We start from the raw sequence: 19,629 nt of genomic DNA on the forward strand, positions 1-19,629 counted from the left end.
ATTAACCAGTTTTCTGGACACTGCAGCTGTTGTACATGGCTTTCAGCTAATATTTTTGACATTTCAAGTCTGAAAGTAAGAGCTCCTGATGATTTTATTACTCTATGATGAATGCAGGCATACAGATTTGTTACAAGATCAGAGAGTGTGACATTGTGCTCTGTGAAGAGTGATTTTTGTTAACAGTTCAGTCTAACTTCAATAAAAAAGGCAAATTCTATCTGTGAAGAACAGTCATGTCTGTTGTAAAACATGGGCTCTCTGAGGAGTAAATGAAAAAACCTGCAAAACTGAACAGTGTGTCAGGTCTCTTCATAAAGAGGTGATCAGGAGAGAACACAAAGTCCATCTTGTTGGAATCTGCTTTTTGGTTTGGATTATTAACTTAATTCTTTTCCATATGCAGTAGGGACACATATATTGAACTGATAATATTAATGTGTTCTTGCAGCCTCTCATAAACCACCTGTTTTACGAGCATTTGTTTTCGCTTTGCTGTTGCTCTTAAAATAGTTTTTTATGTAAGAGAGAAACTGTCATACAGTGGACCGTACTAGGCTGAGTCTTACCTTTGTGAAGGGTGAACCTGAAGTCCTTAACTCTTCATCCTTCCGGAGATGTCTATGCAAAAACCTGTGCTGTGTAGTTTGGCACATATTTGATGAGGCTTCAGCAAAATGAAACACAGCGAAGGGTTGTAGTTCTTCTTTCTTCTAGTTTTTCCTATGTTCATGTATTTCCTCCAGTTGTCTGTACAGTTAACTGAGTACTTTTAAAGGCTTTCTTCAGAAGGATGCTTTCAGAATAGGCAGTGCTTTGGGACCTGTTCTGAAGGTGATGGCACTCTGTCTTGGTTTTCATGTTGTTGAACTGGTCAATAATTAATGCAGTCTTGAATACTGAGGATGAAGAAGAGATAACATAAGCAGTATAGTTATATCAAAACCCAGGATAAAACTGTGATTGCTTGAAATAATCCTGCTGCTTTCCTCTGTGAATGCACCCCTGTTTTAAATGAACAGTAACAAAAACAAAAATTGAAAGATTCAGCCTCAAAGCTTGTGATGAAGAAGCAGTTCAGTGGATTAAGGGCAGATTTTTGATAATTCCATTATATGCTTCCTCTTCAGGTACCTTTTTGATTTGAGGGATGTGTTATTGAAATACAATATTTTTTTAATTCAGGTAAACAAACACTGAAGATATTTGATGGAAATGATGCAGTGAAACGCAACCAATTTCGACTGATTTCAGTTCCAAGGATTGCAAAAAATGAAGAAGTTGTGGTAAGCTATGCAGTGAAGGTCAATATTCCCATGTGATAAAGCACATGGTTATATATTACAATAGCTAAAGGCTAATAGTTTTACAAGTGTAACCTAACAGCAACAAAATCTGTACATGAGTTATAATACTACAATGTAATTTGACATCTTCATGTAGTGCTCTTAGAGCATCTGAAGAAATGATGGCCTATGTATCTATAGCATAATGGGGGCCACAGCATATCACATGTTAAAACAGTCATTCTGCTTCTCTGTGTGAAACTGAAGCCTGGTTTTGATGATGTGAGCAATACTGGATAATCAGGTCCTTAGACCTTGCTCCTCTTCTCCAGTATTTGATGGTTTGACATTTATCCTGGGCAGCCACCTTTATTGCACCTGAGTTAATCAGCATTGAAGACTGAGGCATGCCATAGCTACCTCCACTCCTTGGCTGTGAAAGTAATTTATTAATCACATAGTGGCCAAACCCTTGTGCCACTGGGCTCTGTCTGGGATGGAAACATGACAAGGTACTAAATCAGATGTTCTATACAGATCTTTATCTCCTGGGCAGGTCAGAGGCATCGTGGAGTGCAGAAATGAAGCCCAGAGGGAGCATGGGGTGGTGCACGGTAGAACTGAGTGTGGTGAAGACTCATAGTTATAAAAGACTTGGCACAGGAATCTGGAGAATTTATTACAGCAGAATTTTCACAATTTAAACTTACAGCTTAAGATTTTTATCTTGATATTGTGCTCAAAATAGTTTTGAAAATGGTTAGTAGTATTCTGCCTGTCAAAGATCTTCAAGGAACATTGTGTATGGTGCTGAAAATGCTTTTATTTATGAGTCTACTTGCCTTTCAAGCACCTTTTGTCAAGCTACTGCTTATAATACCAGGGTAGATTAATACCTGTTCTCATAAGTGACTTACTGGGCTGTATTCAGTGCAGTGTCTGTTAGCAGAGCTGCTGCTGACCTGGGCCAGCAATGGATGTAAAATTCATGTGGCTGCTTACATTTTCAAAGGACAGGCCTTACCTTTCCTCTTCACAGGTGTGTGCGTTCAGGGAGTTTTGTGGCTGAGAAGCGTGCTAATTTGCATCATCTCCTTAATGCGGGAAGACTGAATATGTGGAGTTGGGCACAATCAGATGTAGTTTACCATTTTCCTTGTGGAATAGATTTTACATGCAGGAAGCATAGCTTTACTGGTGCTCAATTTTTGTATTTGATCTATGGAGTTAAAATTACTATCACTTGATAAATATACCATGGGCTGTGTTCAAATCTACTGATATATCAAGTTTTCTTTTTGTATCTTCCACTAAAATTTGGTTTATAGAATCAAAGAATTGTTCAGGTCGGAAAAGACCTTTAAGATCATCCAGTCCAACTGTTCATTTAGCCACGCAAGGTGTCCACCTGAACGCGTTGTCTACACAGTGGTGACTCCACTGCTTCCCTGGACAGCCTGTTACAGTGTTTGACAACCCTTTTGGTGAAGAAATTTTTCCTAACAGCCGATCTAAACCTCCCCTGGCGTAACTTGAGGCCATTTCTCTTTGTCCTGTCACTTGTTACTTGGGAGAAGTGACCAACCCTCACTTCTCTACAGCCTCTTTCACGTAGTTGTAGAGAGTGACTCCTCTTCTCCAGACTGAACAGCCCCGGGTCCCTCAGCTGCTCCTCTTAAACTTGTGTCCTAGACGCTTCCCCAGCCTCGTTGCTCTTCTCTGGACATGCTCCAGCACCTTGATGTCTTTCTTGTAGGGATGGGCCCAAAACTGAACACAGGGTTTGAGGTGTGGCCTCACCAGTGCCAAGTACAGGGGAGAAAAACTTTAAAACTTCACTCTTGCTTTGTTGCCATTGCTCTTTATTCACTGTTCTGCACTTAAAACATGCGGTAAAGGTTGGATCTGTAAGTCAGGCATTTACAAACGTCCTATGGCTATACAGATATTAACAGTGTCTTTTCAAGAAAATATTGATTTATCTTGCTGTGTTGCAGGAGGCTGCTTTGAGAGCATACTACATAAATGATGACCAGCAGGAGTATGAGCTTCAGACCTTTACGCAGCAGGCGCTGCTATCTGATGACATTATCAACAGGAACAATGCTGCAGAGGACAGCAACTCGGGCTCAGTATTCCGAGAGTCCGTTCCTGAAGCTTGGATCATCAGAGCCAAACCAAAGGACGAGGAGGTGATCAGAATTTATCCTGCCTGGCTGAAGTGAGTGTTTTCTCTTGTTTATCACACGGCTCTCCTGTGTGGCTACATTTGTCCTCTGTAGTCTAGCCTGGTGTTTCAGTTATTGAAGTCACACAACTATAACAGAGAATGTAGTTTCTTCATCTGTATTTCAGGATACTTCTGTTTATTTTTGTCAATGAGTAGTATACATATTATTCATTTCAGTGCCTGGAAACGTGCTTGTGGGTTTCTTTACATGCATGGAACATACTGTGCAACTTGTGCAGTTCTGTAATTGTGTATTTGGCCAGGAAAATGCAATTTTACATTAACTGCATCTGTAAATAAATGAGGACATACACATGCCGCTTGAAAGCTGGCTGAGTTTTTCAAGAGATATTAAGTAGGAAGAATTCTGTGTAATGTGAGATTAGGAAGAAAAAAGAAAGAAAAAAGAAATCTGTTCCTGTTACTACTGAGACAATACAACATTTAAGTATATTTAGCACTGGAAACAAAACTGCCTGGTGACCTAGTAATTTCTTAAGAGCAGTGGGATAAAATTTAAAGATTTGTTCATTTCTACTAATGCAACGACATGGCCAAATTTTGTGAAAGACTTGCAGGTGATTTTGTGTATAGGAAGAAACTAATTTGCAGTGCTACAATTGTAATGACGAGTTTCTTGAGACAAAAATCTTTGCTTGTCTGTAGGGCTAGTACTGCATCTGCCATAAGCCTCAGTGAACAACTTTCTTCAAATAATACAGATTTCTGCCTGCCGCCATAGAAAATTTGCCACTTACGTAACAAAGGCACACTCAGGATAGGTCAAATGATTGTCCTTACTAAAATAAGTATTTCTTTTCTTCTTAGGGTAGGAATGGCGTATGTTTCTCTACGAGTAGATAAGGGTAGCACAACACAGACTGTGATCAAAGAAGTGCTTCCATTACTTGGAAAACAGGTAAACGAAAGATTGTAAGCTTGTCCATATACCACCTGAGTGACCTTGAAGTGAGGTCTGTTATGCTTTTCTCTTCAGAAAAATTACAATCAGTCCATTTGCTCTTAATGTTGTTCATGTTTGTTAGATGATCTGTTGTGACTGATGTGCTGCTCAAAACTTCCTGCAGTTTCGATGATAGACCTGGTTCCACTGTGCTGGAAGTTACTGTCAGTCTTTCTGGGTCAAGCACATTTACTTGTGTGAACACAATAACCCTTGTTGTGCTGGGTATTTCTACTAGTTGTTTATATCTTGAGATATTTAAAATATACTTGTATGCAGTTACACTGCTAATCTTACCTTGTTGAGAAACTAGCAGTCGCTCTTAGGTGATCACACTTGTCTTGTACTTTGCACTGCTCTGTGAAGGAAAACATCTCAAGTTGGAAGGGGCCTCTGAAGATCATCAAGTCCAACTCCCTGCTTCTTGCAGCAGTACCTAAAACATGTGACTAAGAGCATTGTACAGATATTCCTTGAACTCTGCCAGGCTTGGTGCCATGACCACTTCCCTGGGGAGCCTGTTCCAGTGACCAGGCACCCTCTCAGTGAAGAACCTTGTCCTAATGCCCAATCTGCATCCCCTGATGCAGCTTCATTCCATTTCCTTGTATCCTGTCACCAGAGAGAGCATCTCTCAGCTGCTGCTCCCTTTGAGGAAGTTGTAGACTGCAATGAGGTCAGCCCTCAACCTTCTCTTCTCCAGCCACTCTTTGTAAGTCTCACCCTCAAGGCCTTTCACCGTCTTGGTCACTCTCCTCTGGACACACTCAGACAGCTTGATGTCCTCCTTACACTGAGGCACTCAAAACTGCACACAGAACTCAAGATGAGGCTGCACAAGTGTGGTGTGAATTGGGGCAATCACTTTCCGCAGCTGGTTAGGACACAGGTAGTGCTTTCAGCTGCCAGGGTACTCCATTGACTCATATTCAACTTGCCATGGGCCCAAAACCCAAGGTCCCTCTCTGCAGGGCTGCTTTCCAACTTGCCTTTCCCCAATTTGCTTGTTTTACCAGGATTACTGCGTCCCAGGTGGAGAATCTGGCACTTGCTCCTGTTAAATTTCGTACAGTTTGTGATGGCCCAGGTCTCTCATCTATCCAAATCTCTCTGTACAGCCTCTCTACCCTTGAGGAAGCCCACAGCTCCTCCTACTGTAGTATGATCAGCAAACTTACTTAACATACGTTTGGTTCCTGCATCCAGGTCATTTATAAAGATGTTAAAGAGCACTGGCCCTAAAGTCCTGGGGAACCCCACTGGTGACTGGCCACTGGCCTGATGTAAACACATGTACTGCAAGCCTCTGAGCCCAACCCATCAGCCAGTTGCTCACCAAACTCATTATGGACTTGTCTAGCTGTGTGCTGGACATTTGGTCCATAAGGATACTGTGAGAGACAGTATGAAAGCCTTTGCTAATTTCTAAAACGACCACATCTACTGGCTTCCCTTGGACAGCTAGATGTGTGGCCTTGTCATAAAACAAAATCAAGTTGGTTAAGCAGGACTTTGCCCCCATGAACCCATGCTGCCTACAACCAATGACTGTGTTCTCTCTCAAGTGTTCTTCGGTAACTCCCAGGACAACCTTCTCCATAAATTTACCAGGCACCGAAGTGAGACTGACAGGCCTGTGATTACCCAGAATATTCCTTCTTATCCTTCTTGAAAATTGGGACAACTTTTGCCAGCTTCAAGTTGACTGAGACCTCTCCAGACTCCCAAGACCAAGAAAAATAATGGAGAGAGTTCCTGTGATAACATCAGCAAGCTCCTCAGTACCCTGGAGTGAATCCTCTTGGGCCCCGTAGATTTATCCACATCTGGCTGGAGCAGTAATTCTCAGACAAGTTCAGGGTCAGCTGGAAGTCTGTCATTCTGCCCAGTCACAGGGCAGGGAGCAGCACAGGGCTCTGGAAGTCGCAGGGCCCATCATCGGTGTTGCACACACAGCCAAAGGAGGCATCAAAGGTCTCTGCTTTTTGTGTGTCCCTATTTGTGAAGTGATCGACCTCCTCAAGCAACAGGCCAATGTTATCTCTGATTCTCCTTTTACTATTAACATATTTGAAAAAGCCCTTTTTGTTTTGCTGGCTAGCCTCAGCTCTAATCGAGCTCTGGCCACACAAATTTCGTCTCTGCAGTGACAAACAGCATCTCTGCAGTCCCCAAGAGCTACAAGGAAGAGCTCAAGCCTGAATGGCACCCATGTGCTTCACCATTTGCATCGCTTCCCACTTCCTTGGAAATAATCAGATACATCTTGCAATCTTGTAGATGCACATGTTGATGATCTCTTTTCAGCCTGCCTGTCTTTCTTAGCAATTGGTGCCAAGATAGCATCGTTTTTAGAAAACATGTTAGTACAATTTGTGAGTGTTCCAAGGCGCTGGGAAGACTCAGTCAGACACAAGGCGTGGAGGCTTGAAGCCATAGCAGGCACTTTTATTCATTGCACTTGTGAGCACACCAGCAACTTCTGCTGCTCTAGGGAAGAGCTATACTTGCAGAGGGTGACCACTGACTGCCTCTTGTGGTCATGACAGGGTAGGTAATTATTGCAGATCCCTGTCTAGGTGTACACAACACAGTGTATGCATCTCATTTTGTGATATAGGATGCTTCTGGGACTGATTTCAGTCCTTTTCCCTCAAGTGATGTGGACCTTCTAGCAAATATTGGAAAACTTGTCTCTTGTATTGTCGTATCTGAAAAACGCAACTGTCAGGGTAGTCCATTACTCTAGGAAAGATCTTCACATCTCTCTATCTGGGAAGCTAGTTTTATGTTGTAAGAGAATTGACTCCTTGGCTCAATTGCAATTTTCTGATACTGATTGATTTTTTAGAGGGTTTTGTCCTTTTTCTATATGAAGATGCACATACAGGAAATGTCTTTTTAGTGCCCAGAATTTGCACATGCTGAAGATCCTCTACATTTCAGGCAAAGCAAATGTAGGCAGTTGAGGCTTTTAATAACAGTGTTCATGACATGTAAAGAAAGGTCATTTGTCCTCTGAGTATCAAGGCTGAAAATCCTGTGTGTCACGTTTCCAGAGTTGCAATAATCCTAATAAATGGTTCAGCTCCTGGCTGTGCCAGCTTTTCTCATGCATCTTCAAGTGACTTAGGTGGACCTTGGCAGTGTTGGAGGAGGGGCTGTGGCACATGGAAGAGGGTTTTGTTCCATCAGTGGCCCTGGAGCGTCCCCGGAGTCGGGGATTGGTCAACTCGCTTTTGCCAAGCCTGGTTCCTGGGACATCTTCTCAAAGAGCCGATTCATTCCCAGCCCTGCATGCTTTCTCTGGAAGGAGTCTCTGGAAATACCCTAGATGAGCTGCTGGTCACTGAAAGGGTGTAGTGTTAACTTCGCTCTACAGGTGCCTGCGAGGATGCTGGCAGAGTTAAGGGCAGAGCAGCCTGATGCCATGGGTGGAAGTCCATGTGTGTAAAATGATGATTATTCCTGGCTTGAGAGGGGAAGAACGTCGTCGTTGGTTTAAAAGTGTTTGATTTTCCGTGCTCTGTGTGTGCAGCGTATAATGTAACATTAACATAAACATCTGAAAAAATGTATTTCATTCAGAAACTATATTTTCATGTTGCATCTTTTGGCAGACGGAGTGCCTCCAGAATTTCAGACTGGTGGAAGTGCTTATGGGCAGTAAGCAAGGTAACTGAAGACACATTGGCCAAAGGCACTGATCTGTAACTGCTATTCTGGTTGGTTTTTTTATTTTCCACTTATTAACACAATCCCAGTTAAGTTTTTACAACAAATGCCTTCACAAATGAAACTTCACCATCATGTTGAAATGCTTAATCAGAAGTGATGTTGGTTCTTTTCAGCCTTACACGTCCTGTGGGAATAGGGTTCTCTTCTCTTTCTTAAAGGTTTATTAGTGGTTCCTGGTGGATATTGACACTTGGGCAAAGAGCCCTGTTTCGGGGAGCTGCATTTAACTGTTGTAGTTTTCTTTACTGCAATTATTTAGGGTAGTTTAAAGTTCAGCTGGTTCCCTTCCTTGTCTCCTCCTTCCTCTTGACACTCTCTCCAAAAAGAGCAAATTCGAGTCCTGAGATGGTCAAAGGAGTACGTGTGTGCGTTATGAAGTACAGAAATACACAGTCCTGGCATCACTCAGGAGCAGTGTGATCCTGCAGGAGTGGAGCAGGTGCTTTCCAGGCTCACACTCCCTTATGCCTTATTATTTGTAAGGCTGCATGGAGAGATAAGCACAGCCACTGAAGCAGCCTGACCATGCCCTGGCCCCACCCAAGTAAATATCTTTGCAGTTTAAATACTGGCCTAATACTTAGCTTGCTTTGTGAGCATTAACAGTAAGTTGTTTTATAACGTTATTGTAGCCTGTTTTGAAGCATCCTTTACAACCTCACTTTAGCTGAAAGTTGTTAAAATTGTTTTAATGAAATACAGAAGCTGGTTATTGCTGTAGTTGTCAGGGAATGTAGTTTTTAAAGTCTTGTGCCAAACGGTTAGCTTGTCTTCAAGCTGTTTTTGCAGTGAGGGCTATTTAAAAACTGTGAACAAAATCGGGCTGCTCAAAGCGCCTACGTGTTTTTTCTGCTGAATAATGAGTAGTTCAGGTCTGAATAGTCCTTTATGTTAGTGTTAGTTGTATGCAGAGTTGTGAATTGTCCTTCCATTTTTTCGTACTGTTTTTGTTTAATTGAGCTTGGTAATAATTTACAATGCTTTCAAACATGATTAATGTTCTTGCTGTCTCTAGTTCAGCGCATGGTATTGGACAATCAGGAACTGATTCTTAACAGACTCAAGGACATAAGAAAGGTAAACCTCAAAACAAAACATCATCCTTGTTTGTAACAAGTAGGGAGTCCCCTTCCTTACAGAAAAAGTAAGTAATCAGTTCCCCCCAAGCTGGCTTGTCTGTGGAGAAGCTTAAGTGCTTGCAGAGAAGTTTGTTTCTGTCTGTGGTGTTCTCTAGGTGTAGAGTACTTGATTGCTAACCTCAGAGCTGTTGGGGGTTTTTGTTTCACAGTATCATTTTTCCAAATGTCATTTATTTTTCTTTGTTTTGGTAGACTTCAATACGTCAGATGAATCAAACAAGATTTTACATTGTGGAAAACAGTAAATCTGTTGTACGAGTGAATTTATTTGTTGGTGGCCTTCCACCGCAGCTTTCTTCTGAAGAGTACACAAATATTCTCACGGATGAGTTAACTATCAAAAGTAAGTAAGCCGGTGCATTTTGACATATATTCACTTGTACAGAATAAAATGTAGTAGAATTTATTGATCCTTTTATATTATTTTTTTCTTAATGTTTTCTATTTTATTTTAAAAATAAGTCTGCCTTATACTCTTACAGGGGTTTTTTTTATTCGTTTTGACGTGTTCGTGGTTGCATGAGAGATGTGACAGCTCATTATTTGTAGATTTATTATAATACTACTTGAACTATATGTGACCAAAACATTTTTCTTACTGAAAAAGGAACACTTTTTAGAAGTGAACTGTGTGCACCCTACACCATTCAGATTATGGCAGTGCAGTTTAATTCTCTGTGCGTGAACATTCCTAGCCATTATTAACTTCTGACAATTTTTGCCTGGGATGTTGTTCATGAGCTGTGTGCCTCGTCATGGAGAAATTTGACCAGTGTGTGCGTATGTATAGACAAGCAGTCAGTGAAAAGAGTTTGTGTTTCTTTTTCAAAGAAGTGTAATTGATTTTTCATAATAACCTTAACCGATGTGTACTATAAACAGTACACAGGAATGCATTGTGCTTTTTGTTTCAGGAAACGAAGCATTTTTTCCCCATCTTTTATGTAAATTTAAGAGGAATTGAACTTTAAATGCCAGAAAGAATTCATAGTCACCTTTTATGAATATCAGTTTAGCTTTTCTAACTTGCAAAGTAAACTTAGGAGAGGGAAAGTGTTAGCTGGAGGTTCTCCCTGTTATTTTATAACTTCTAATATTTATTTATATTATGTTTATGTAACTTTTAAAAATATTTTAAATATTTACTCTAAATGTACCCAAGGTTTTATGTGTTTGTATTTTTACCCTTTGCAGCAAATGTGGTATCTGTGAGTCATGTTTATCAAGCACAAGGTAAGCATTGAGATTTTTAGTCTTGCATAAAATGTGTATTTTCAAAACTGCAGCCTAATATGAGAGGCTGTAAGCTCAGAGAATGTCAGTCTTACTGCATAAGCAAAAAGCCCTTCGCATAAAATGTAACACATCATATTTATGAAGAGCAGTGGATTAGTGCTACCTTATTTAAAAAAACCAAAAGGTTGGCTTCATGCCTCCTGTGCCAGAAAGTGGTAATATTTCATCGTAAAAATTGGAAATTGCACTTCAACTGAATAGCCTAACACTGCTGAACTCTTAAAACCCCTTAAAGTGCTCTCTCTTTATTTTGACTTATAAAATACGAATAATCAGTACTGCTTCTGACTTTGATGGACTGCTTCCCAGCCCAGTGTTCAGTGGGGGTTCAGTAGCTGGAAGTCTGAAGAAAATCAGTACATGCGTCCCTGCATTCATCCTCTGAGCTGTTGATTTGCTTTTTCATGTACAAATTTTATTTCAGCAAGGCAGGAGAAGCCGTGAGGCTTCCGAGAACCGGAGCATCAGTGACTCTGTGCAGCTTTAGCGCAGTGTTCAGGTGGAGATCTATACTTGGTAAAATATAAAAGCATAGAATTTGTCTTTTGTACATTTAGGTACCTGTATCGGAAATGTTCTCTGCAGGCTTAACTTTCACATGACGGCTAAGTGAATCTTTCTATAGAGTGGTTTTGAAGACTGTTGCATGCTTCCTTCCTGTCTCCACATAACTAGTTAGTGTTGACTTCTCATAAGGAAAAACCATAAAGCGTTCGGATATGCTTTCTCCTTTTTGTGTTTGTCAATGGTGAATATTTGTTTTTTATGATGCTCTTCTCATGTCACAGCTTCATTTAACAAAGTTTACCTTCATGTGTTTTTTATGATGTTTCTGCTGGTATGTAATTTTTATTGTTCTTTGTGATTTTTTACTGAGTATTTTTATGTTTCTGGTGGCATCCAGCTTGTGTTGCCAGCTTACATCTCATAGGCTGTCTGTTATGTACTTAAACCTTGTCCCGCCCTCACTGAGTATCTTTGAACTAATTTGTCAGTATTTTCTTTTATTTTATTTTTCCCTTTTGCCTTTCCTTCTTCCCTGCCTTCCTCATGCAGAACCTAAGCCAATGTAAAGACCTTAAATTGATTCTCAGACCAAATCTTTGCTTGTAATAATTCTTACTGAGATATTATCAATGAAATCTACAAGATTTCGACTGAGATACAAAATGAAACCTGGTACCTCTGTCACTTTTACATGATGAGAACAGCCTGTTGGTTATTGTAAAGAGTGTGGGAATGCTTCAGAAGCTTGAAGGAAGTCTTTGAATATATATCAGTTCTGTGCTGCAGTTCTTATCCTCAAACTCTTTTGCTTCAACAAAAATCTGGCGTGTGTTTGAGATGTATAAAAGAGGGCTTGAAAAACGAAGCAGCCCAATTCACTGATAATGAACAACCACAAGTGTTGTGGAGTAACTTTTACTGAATAATGTCCTGAGTAAACTGAGTAAACTTTTGCTGTGATATGATGCTACTGATTTCCTGATAACAGAAAATATAAAATATATTTCTGATGCCTCCTTACAGGTGCTGTTGTACTCGAAATTTCGTGCTTTTCTGAAGCTGAAAGAATATACATGCTAGTTAAAGATACAACTGTCAATGACAAACCTCTGAACGCCGTGATGATTCCTGAAGTTGTGGTAAGAGATGGATTTGATTTTAAAATATATCTTTAAATGAAAAAAAAAACTACCTTAAGATAATTTTTAGAATCTGGTTCAGGAAACTGCTGGGGATGAATTTCTAATACCTGAGAAAGAAGGAGGGGCTGTACATGTGCACATATATTTTGTTTCCATTTCAGCATGTACTGTTTATGTTTGGTCATCTCGCTGAAATGAGCCACAGTTAATCTAAATATTTCAAATGTTGTTCATATGCCCTTTGGCCATGCAGCTTACGCCACGCACTGATTACCCAGGATAAACTAATGACTGATTGTTGACCCTCCTCTGGGTAGCAATTGGACTAGATTACCTCCTGAAGAACTCTCCATCCTAGATTATCATTTTATCCTATGATACTATTACCTTTTGTTTATACTTTATATATGTGACCATTTAAGTACAGCACCAGGAAATACTGACACAGAAACTGAGCACAGTACTAAATTTATGCTTAAGTTTGACATTCCTCTTGTGGGTGAAATGCAAAGAAATTGGAAATGAAGGGGAATGTGTAGTCTCAGAAGAAGAATGGATGATTAAAAAAAGGCCACAATGTTGTCGTTAATGAATGATTTTTCCAAATTGCAACTTAGATTTTTTTTTTAAAAAAGGCAACAAAACAATCCTTCTTAAAAGTTAGTAAAAGCACAAAATTAAATCGGTGGTTAGAAGGCTGCTAGTCCTTCATTTTCCTGAGGTGAGATTCTCTTACTCTGTGTCTGTGGAGGGCAGAAAGGCACAGACTCAGCTCTTGAGAGAAGCTAAGACCAAGTTTATTAGCAGGAAGCACTATTTGTGGGTTACAATCAGGAGACCAGACTATGCAGCCAGGGTTGCTGTTAGCTCGTGTACTCCTTCAGTCACTCTCTTGTCACACAGGGAGAACAGACTTTCCCCACGTTTGTTTTGATCACACTCTCCTGTTCACTCCCAGGCAAGAAGCCTCTTATCTGTCCATTCTCACAGACCAACTCCCCACATGACCTGACTTGGCTGGCCAGGGTCTCTTTTCATAATTAGCAAGCAAGAGTTAGGTACTTGTTTAGAAAAGAGCTCAAGGATGAAAGTCTTAATTCTGCAACACAGTGCTGCCAGCACAGCTAACTGTAAAATGCAGGGTATCCATATGTGTCTGATGTAGCTTCTAAAGAGGAGGCCCAGTTCTAGTCCAGCTTGGTCAGGTCTGCCATAAATAATTCATGCTCTTTTTATGATTACGGAGAAGTTTGAATTCAGAATCAGTCTGCGCTAACTGCTTACTAGAAGGTCAAGCAGTTGGTGTGATCACATGCTTTGATCTGCTATTTCATGATCTGGGGTCTTTAAGAATTTAATCAAACACTTTTTCATTTCACAATATTCAAAGAAATGAAAATACTGTCTTTACTGGAATGTGAAAAATACACAGTGTTGTACGAAGCAGTTGAGCTGCTGCCTGCAGGGTCAGGCTGTTTTTGCTCTCTGGTGGCACATCACGGTGAAAGATGTTGCAGGACTGAGTCTTTGAATCGAAAGCTGATTTACCAGAACTCCTTTTGCAGCACTGGCAAACAAGAAAATCAGCTGAGAGTTCTGAGGCCAACATCAGCACCAAGCTGACAAGTTTTGGTGGCTTTATCACTAATTCTCCTTTCCAGTAGACTGCCTGCTGATGTGCTGTGTTTAGGCTCCTTAAGAGTCATAGAAAAATGAGGCAATTTCCCAATTTCATTCATTGTGCTAATTCCTCACACAAATGTGTCCAACTTAAAAGCATGATAGTTTAATGACCTTCTTCACCAAAAGAAAGGTTGCTTTCCACTGCTGAAGTCCCCTGAAAAGTGAAGAGGCTCAAGCCCCTTCTGTGTTGACTCAGCTGCTGCTCCAGTTGCTTTGAGACACCTTGCACATCATTCCTCGTCAGATTCAACAACTCCTTTCTGTCCAGGGTCATGGAACTTCGTGTTTGAGGCATCTTGAGTCCTCTCACATGGGAGATGCTGCAGACAGCCTGCCTTCAGATCTTGAGTTTTGCTTGTCACTTAGAGATATCTGCAGTGGCTGGAAACAGCCCAGCAACTGGGAGATGTGCCATGGTTCTCGTCCTGGCAGGCCTGTGGCACAGAACGCCTTGTTCTGCTTCACCGTGAGATGTGATTGCACAGCACACTCAACAGAATAATAAGTGCATAATAAATGTCTCGCCCCAGCCTGAAGCTATGTGGTGCTAATCCTGACAAAACTAAGCAATTTACAGTGACTGTCCGAGTGTCTAAATCACATGGCCTCCTTCAGCGTCTCTAAGAAACGAGCAATAAATTCCTTCCTGAGCGCCAGCCCACACGAAAGCCCTCTGCAGATTTCACTCCTCGAGCAGAGCACTGAAGCCAGGGCCAAAGCGGGAAGGGAGTCCCGGGGCTGTGAGTCACACGTCCCCTTCTGCCCAGGAACGAACTTGTTCGTACGTCCCGTTGGGGTTTTACTAAGGGATTAAAAAAAATTCTGCAGCGTAAAGCAGATGTCACTTCTCAGAAAGTGACATCGCCGCCCTGCTCTGCTGTGCAAACTGTCACAGAGTTTTTAACCCCTACTGAAAAATAATTGTTTTCTTAGAAGCCGGCCTTTACCTAGGGATTTTGAAGTGTTTCTTCACTCCTTTAAGTTTAATGAAGAGTGATAGTGGGAAGCAAGGTAACTGTAAGGCAAAGTGCTTTCTAGAACGCTTCTGTTTATTCTGCATAGGTGCATTTAGTCCTAATTAGATATAGGTAGAGATTTACATTAGAAGGTACTCAAACAAAGATGGTTTCAAGTGATAGGACATCTCAGTTTACACTACGTACAGATGTTTTGTTAGCTCCGGGCATTCTTTGCAGCTGCTTGTGGCTCTTAGTAGTTTTTCCCCTATATATTGACACTTGACAATTAGGTAATTAGGCTGGCAGTTTTGTAGAAACTGTAAATATGTATTTGCAACAATATGTATTTACTTGAGTAGTGTCTCAGATGACTTCCCAAAATACACCTGTGCTTTTAAATGCTTCAGAGCTTACAACGTCTCAAAAATCATTGCGATTCCCTGAAGTTACTTGTGAATTATTTGTTACTTGCTTTTAAACCCAGTGCATTAGAATTCACCTCTAAAAGCAAGTAATAACAAAACATGTGTTCAGTGTGTCACTTCTAAATGTCCAAACTTGGTATTTTTAGAAACTGATTTCCTAAAGAAGAAAAGGTTATCAGATGTTCTTTTCCACATTCAAGTAAGGTATTTGTTTAATTTCAATGTGGGGCTGGTTTCATTTCTGCTGTTCCTTTTGAAAACATTTTGTTTACTTTGAGCTGCAGACCTGTACTTTTTGTTTCTGTTATCCACTTACCCCCATTTTGAACCCCACAGTTTTCTGGGTGCTTGGACCAAACCTAAGGCTTCAGATAGCCTGTGTTGTTCAGAAAGTTGAAATGACTGGAGGTGAAATTTAGGTAGTAAGAAATGCTTTCCAGAATAAGATGGAATAGGAAGTGGTCAGATGGGAAGGTAGGGCAGAGTAGGAACTGGAACAAGGGATGTGGGAAGGTAACAGTTTGCCCTGTTACCCATGGAAAGTGGCATTTCCTTTCAGAACTGCTCTACTTTTGGTTGCTTGTGGGGTTTTCAAAGGATTGCTCATAATGGGATATAGCAGATGATGGTGCAGGAGCTGATGGAGTAATGAGAAGGGCTATACTTCTGGAAATGCCAGAGTTAAGTTGACTATTTTTATTAGTGCCTGTGATGGCTTGAGGGGACGAAATCCACTTCTCCTGTTGGGATGTGCGGGTCCTTGAGCTGTTGACGTTACAACTCAAGAAGTCCTTCCTTTTTGTGACAGTAGCATGTGTTGTTTTCCATAGACTTCCTTTGCTGGCTACAGATATCCTTTCCGTGTGCTCAACAGAGTTAAATATATTACCCTTGTTGACTGTTGGGCATACTTTGAATAATTGCTCCTGCTTTTCCAGTAAACCCTGAAGATAAAAGCAACAGGTATCTTGACTTAGCAGTCGTCACACTGTAGCGTGGAGGTATCTTCTTTGGAGAAAGCTGAGTGGACAGATTCATAGCCTTTGTCTCACCAGCATCGTTTTGCCAGCAGTGAAGCCTTTCCAGTAAAACAAAATTTTGAGGCTTTTTCATCTCTTTGTCAGCCAAAATAGAGCTTGTTTGGCTAATTATTTTTGGAGAAAACATGTATTTTCAAACTGGATGTCTCTGTTAGAATCTAAAAGACAAGAAAGGAAGGGACAAGAGGAGAAGAGTGTGCCTGCTCCACCAACCTTACCTGCTTAGTGTTCCTCTTCCCAGTGTGTTTTCTGTTTGTGCCTGTGAGTCTGGCTGGGCGATGGAAGTCATGGCTCGTGCTGGCAGTGACAAAGAGGAGAACAATTTTTATGTGCTTGCAGGTGTCCTGATACATCTGGCAGGGTGTGTGGCTTGCCAAGGATTAGCACCCAGCTCTCCCAGGAAAACAAAACTTGAGGAAATCTCACAAATAGCAGGAAGCCTCAAATGCTTGTTTTTAAGCACCCAGATCAGCTCACAAGTAGATGAGGATCTGAGTTGTCTCAACATCAGACTCCAGTTTGCTTCCCCACAAAGTTACTCATTAATTTGTCCCAATTTCTGCATTTTATGCAGCAGTTCATGCTCTCTGGTGGTCACTCACAGACAGCAGTCAAGAGGCTCTCTGAGTGCTGCCTCTTCCCCTCCATAGCTGTTGGTGTCTCTCCACATGCTTGCACACTGCGGTCATGCTGCTGCCTCACCGCCCCCTGAATCGTTCTTGTCTAGACTGACTTATATTTAGCAGGGTTGTTCTGTTCCCTGAATCCATCTTGTCAGCTGCGTGACAAATTGCTGTTCCCTGAATCCTGTCCAATTCATAAATACAAATTAACACGGCTTAGGGACTGTGATAAACGTTTCTGTTTTGAAACGCACCTTGTTGAAACGCCCGACGGGTTTTTCTAGTGCCCCAGGGCCCTGTGGCAGGACGGGGTAGAGGTGTGCTGACGTTCTCTGATCTCCCAGAAGCATGTACAGATCATTTTATGGAATGTTTTGTGGGCTGGCTGGCTGAAAACCAGCCCCAAGGGGATCCTTTTAGTGGCTGGAAGTTTTAACCTGTGGTGAAGCTGCAGGTGCCACTGCCACACAGTCCATGGAGTTGCCCAGGAAATCCCGTCTCTGCCGTGAGGCCTAGTTCCCTTTGGAGTGGTTTCTGGATGGGCACTGGGCTGCCCCGCAGCAGGGCCCTGCATGGAGATCCCTTTCAGCAACAGCTTCACTGGAGGTGTCAGGATCCTACGGTACTGGTGCCATATCCTCCTAATTAAAAATTTTAAATACATGTTTGTGAAAGAAGCTTTCAGCCTCCTTATTTCTTGGGGAAGGCCATGCCAGCGTCTGCCCCGAGCACCCTCGCTTTGAAATGTCTTGTCCTTCTAAACGGACATGTATTTTAAGATGACCACGGAAATTAAGACGAAGGTTTCGGTTGTTCTGAGGAGAAGTTCTCTCTTTGCACAAAAGTGTTTGAGTTGTTTGTGACCCTGGAAAGTACCTTATCCCTCACGCTATTCTTTGGCATAGACTGTTTACTGAAAATGTGTCGGAAGGAGTACATAGAGCGCCCTTGTTTTTAACAGCAGACTCAGCTGTGTAGCTGGAGTGAGTTAAGGAAACTTCATTTCCCAGAAAAACAGGATCAGTAGCTAGCCTGTATATTGTCTGGAAATTGAATGTTTTTGTTTGTCAAATCTGGATTTATTTTTTTTTTTTCACTAAGCATCGAGGAAGCATCAGGAAGTACCTCTGAGATGTAGTAGTAATTTTCCAGAGAGTCATGGTTTTGGCTAATATCTTCTCTTGTCTTCTTTCAGGCTTCCAAGATACCACAGAACTGCTGCCCACTTCTTGTATTTGTGAACCCAAAAAGTGGTGGTCTCAAAGGTCGGGATCTTCTGTACAGTTTCAGAAAGCTGCTAAACCCTCATCAGGTCTTTGAACTTACTAATGGTGGCCCACTGCCTGGGTAAGTCATAATTTTAAAATTTTTTTTTAATTTATGTTGGTTTGTTATTTTTCCAAGGGTGTATCAAATTCACTTGTTATGAAGATCTAAATTGCTTCTGTGCCAGAAGACCAGAGCAGTGGATCACTCCTGACTGGTCGTCACTGTGAAAACAGATTTAAACTTTGAGATTCTCTAAAGAAAAGAGAATAGAGTAGTTCTGATGTATACAGTTGTGTCAAGTCTAATAGAGTCCAGTTCTGGGAAAATCATATGCACTTTACAGTAACATAGATTTATTAATTATTAAAAATAAACAGATTTTATTATCAAATGAGGATGGAAAGAGAAATGTCACATTGCCCAACTAGGGCTCATTTTTGCTTTTATTTCCCCTGATGTTTCATGGGAACTAACAGGGAAGTATAATAAAATTTTCTATCTTGACTCTTGAAACTTGGCCACAATTGCACAATTAACAGGCCCTGTCTGATCACAGCTGCAACATTTCTAAATACTAGGAACAGAACATAATGTGCCTGTAGGAAAGCAGAAACCTATTACTTGATTTATTCAACACCAGTTTGTTACCAGCTTCATAGAACGGAAAGTGATGATTGTAGCCCTCTCAGAGTAGTCTCATTCCCTCAGCACTGCTTGTAAGAAAGAACTGTCACGACAAGCTCTTCAAAACAAAAGCTTTCGTGGGAGAAACCCAGCTTATGCAGGAGGCAAGATAAACATGGTGCACAGACTGAGTTTTTTATCAGAACTGTATAATTTTGTTATCTTTTTAATGCAGTTAAAGCTGCAACTTCAGTAATTCGTTCGTTTTGTCATGACCATGGAGTCCTTCTGTAGCTTTGTGGCAAAATGCTTCCACTCGTTCATTGCCTCTTGTGCAATGCGAAATAAAAATACTTGGCTGGATATTTCGGTATGTAGGATGAAAAGCTACGAAAGGTAAGAGTTGACCAGAGGATCATACCATGAAGAAGAAAATTTTCAATGAGTCACATGACTAAGAAAAAAAACCAAACAAACACATCAGCACTAGGGAGCATCTCTGCTAGGATTTATGGATGTTCACATTGAAATTCTAAATAGTTAGATCTCTCTATCTTTGGTGAAAAAGGAAGTGATTAACAATTTCACTCTAGCTCTGAAAAATCTGTAGAAGAATATGTTTTTCACTCCTTTTAACAGTCACAGAATGGCCTAGGCTGGAAGGGACCTTAGAGAACATCTAGTCCAACCTCCCTGTCATGAGC

General features: G+C 41.1%; 1 protein-coding gene across 1 annotated transcript in view; it reads left to right on the forward strand.

Annotated features, from left to right (window-relative positions):
- Positions 1-1,148: 1,148 nt before the first annotated feature.
- The window catches only part of DGKQ (diacylglycerol kinase, theta 110kDa), a gene marked incomplete at its 5' end in the record, with an annotated part of 30,948 nt that continues 12,467 nt past the window's right edge, over positions 1,149-19,629 (forward strand). Inside the window, 9 exons of the mRNA XM_009878086.1 lie at positions 1,149-1,286; positions 3,284-3,507; positions 4,345-4,435; positions 8,101-8,155; positions 9,234-9,295; positions 9,550-9,700; positions 10,552-10,590; positions 12,184-12,299; positions 18,228-18,379. Of these exons, the coding sequence (XP_009876388.1) occupies positions 1,149-1,286; positions 3,284-3,507; positions 4,345-4,435; positions 8,101-8,155; positions 9,234-9,295; positions 9,550-9,700; positions 10,552-10,590; positions 12,184-12,299; positions 18,228-18,379 (1,028 nt within the window). The remainder of the gene's footprint in view (positions 1,287-3,283; positions 3,508-4,344; positions 4,436-8,100; positions 8,156-9,233; positions 9,296-9,549; positions 9,701-10,551; positions 10,591-12,183; positions 12,300-18,227; positions 18,380-19,629) is intronic.

This window comes from Apaloderma vittatum, unplaced genomic scaffold (assembly GCF_000703405.1).
Source record: "Apaloderma vittatum isolate BGI_N311 unplaced genomic scaffold, ASM70340v1 scaffold14341, whole genome shotgun sequence".
NCBI classification, from domain to species: Eukaryota; Metazoa; Chordata; class Aves; order Trogoniformes; family Trogonidae; genus Apaloderma; species Apaloderma vittatum.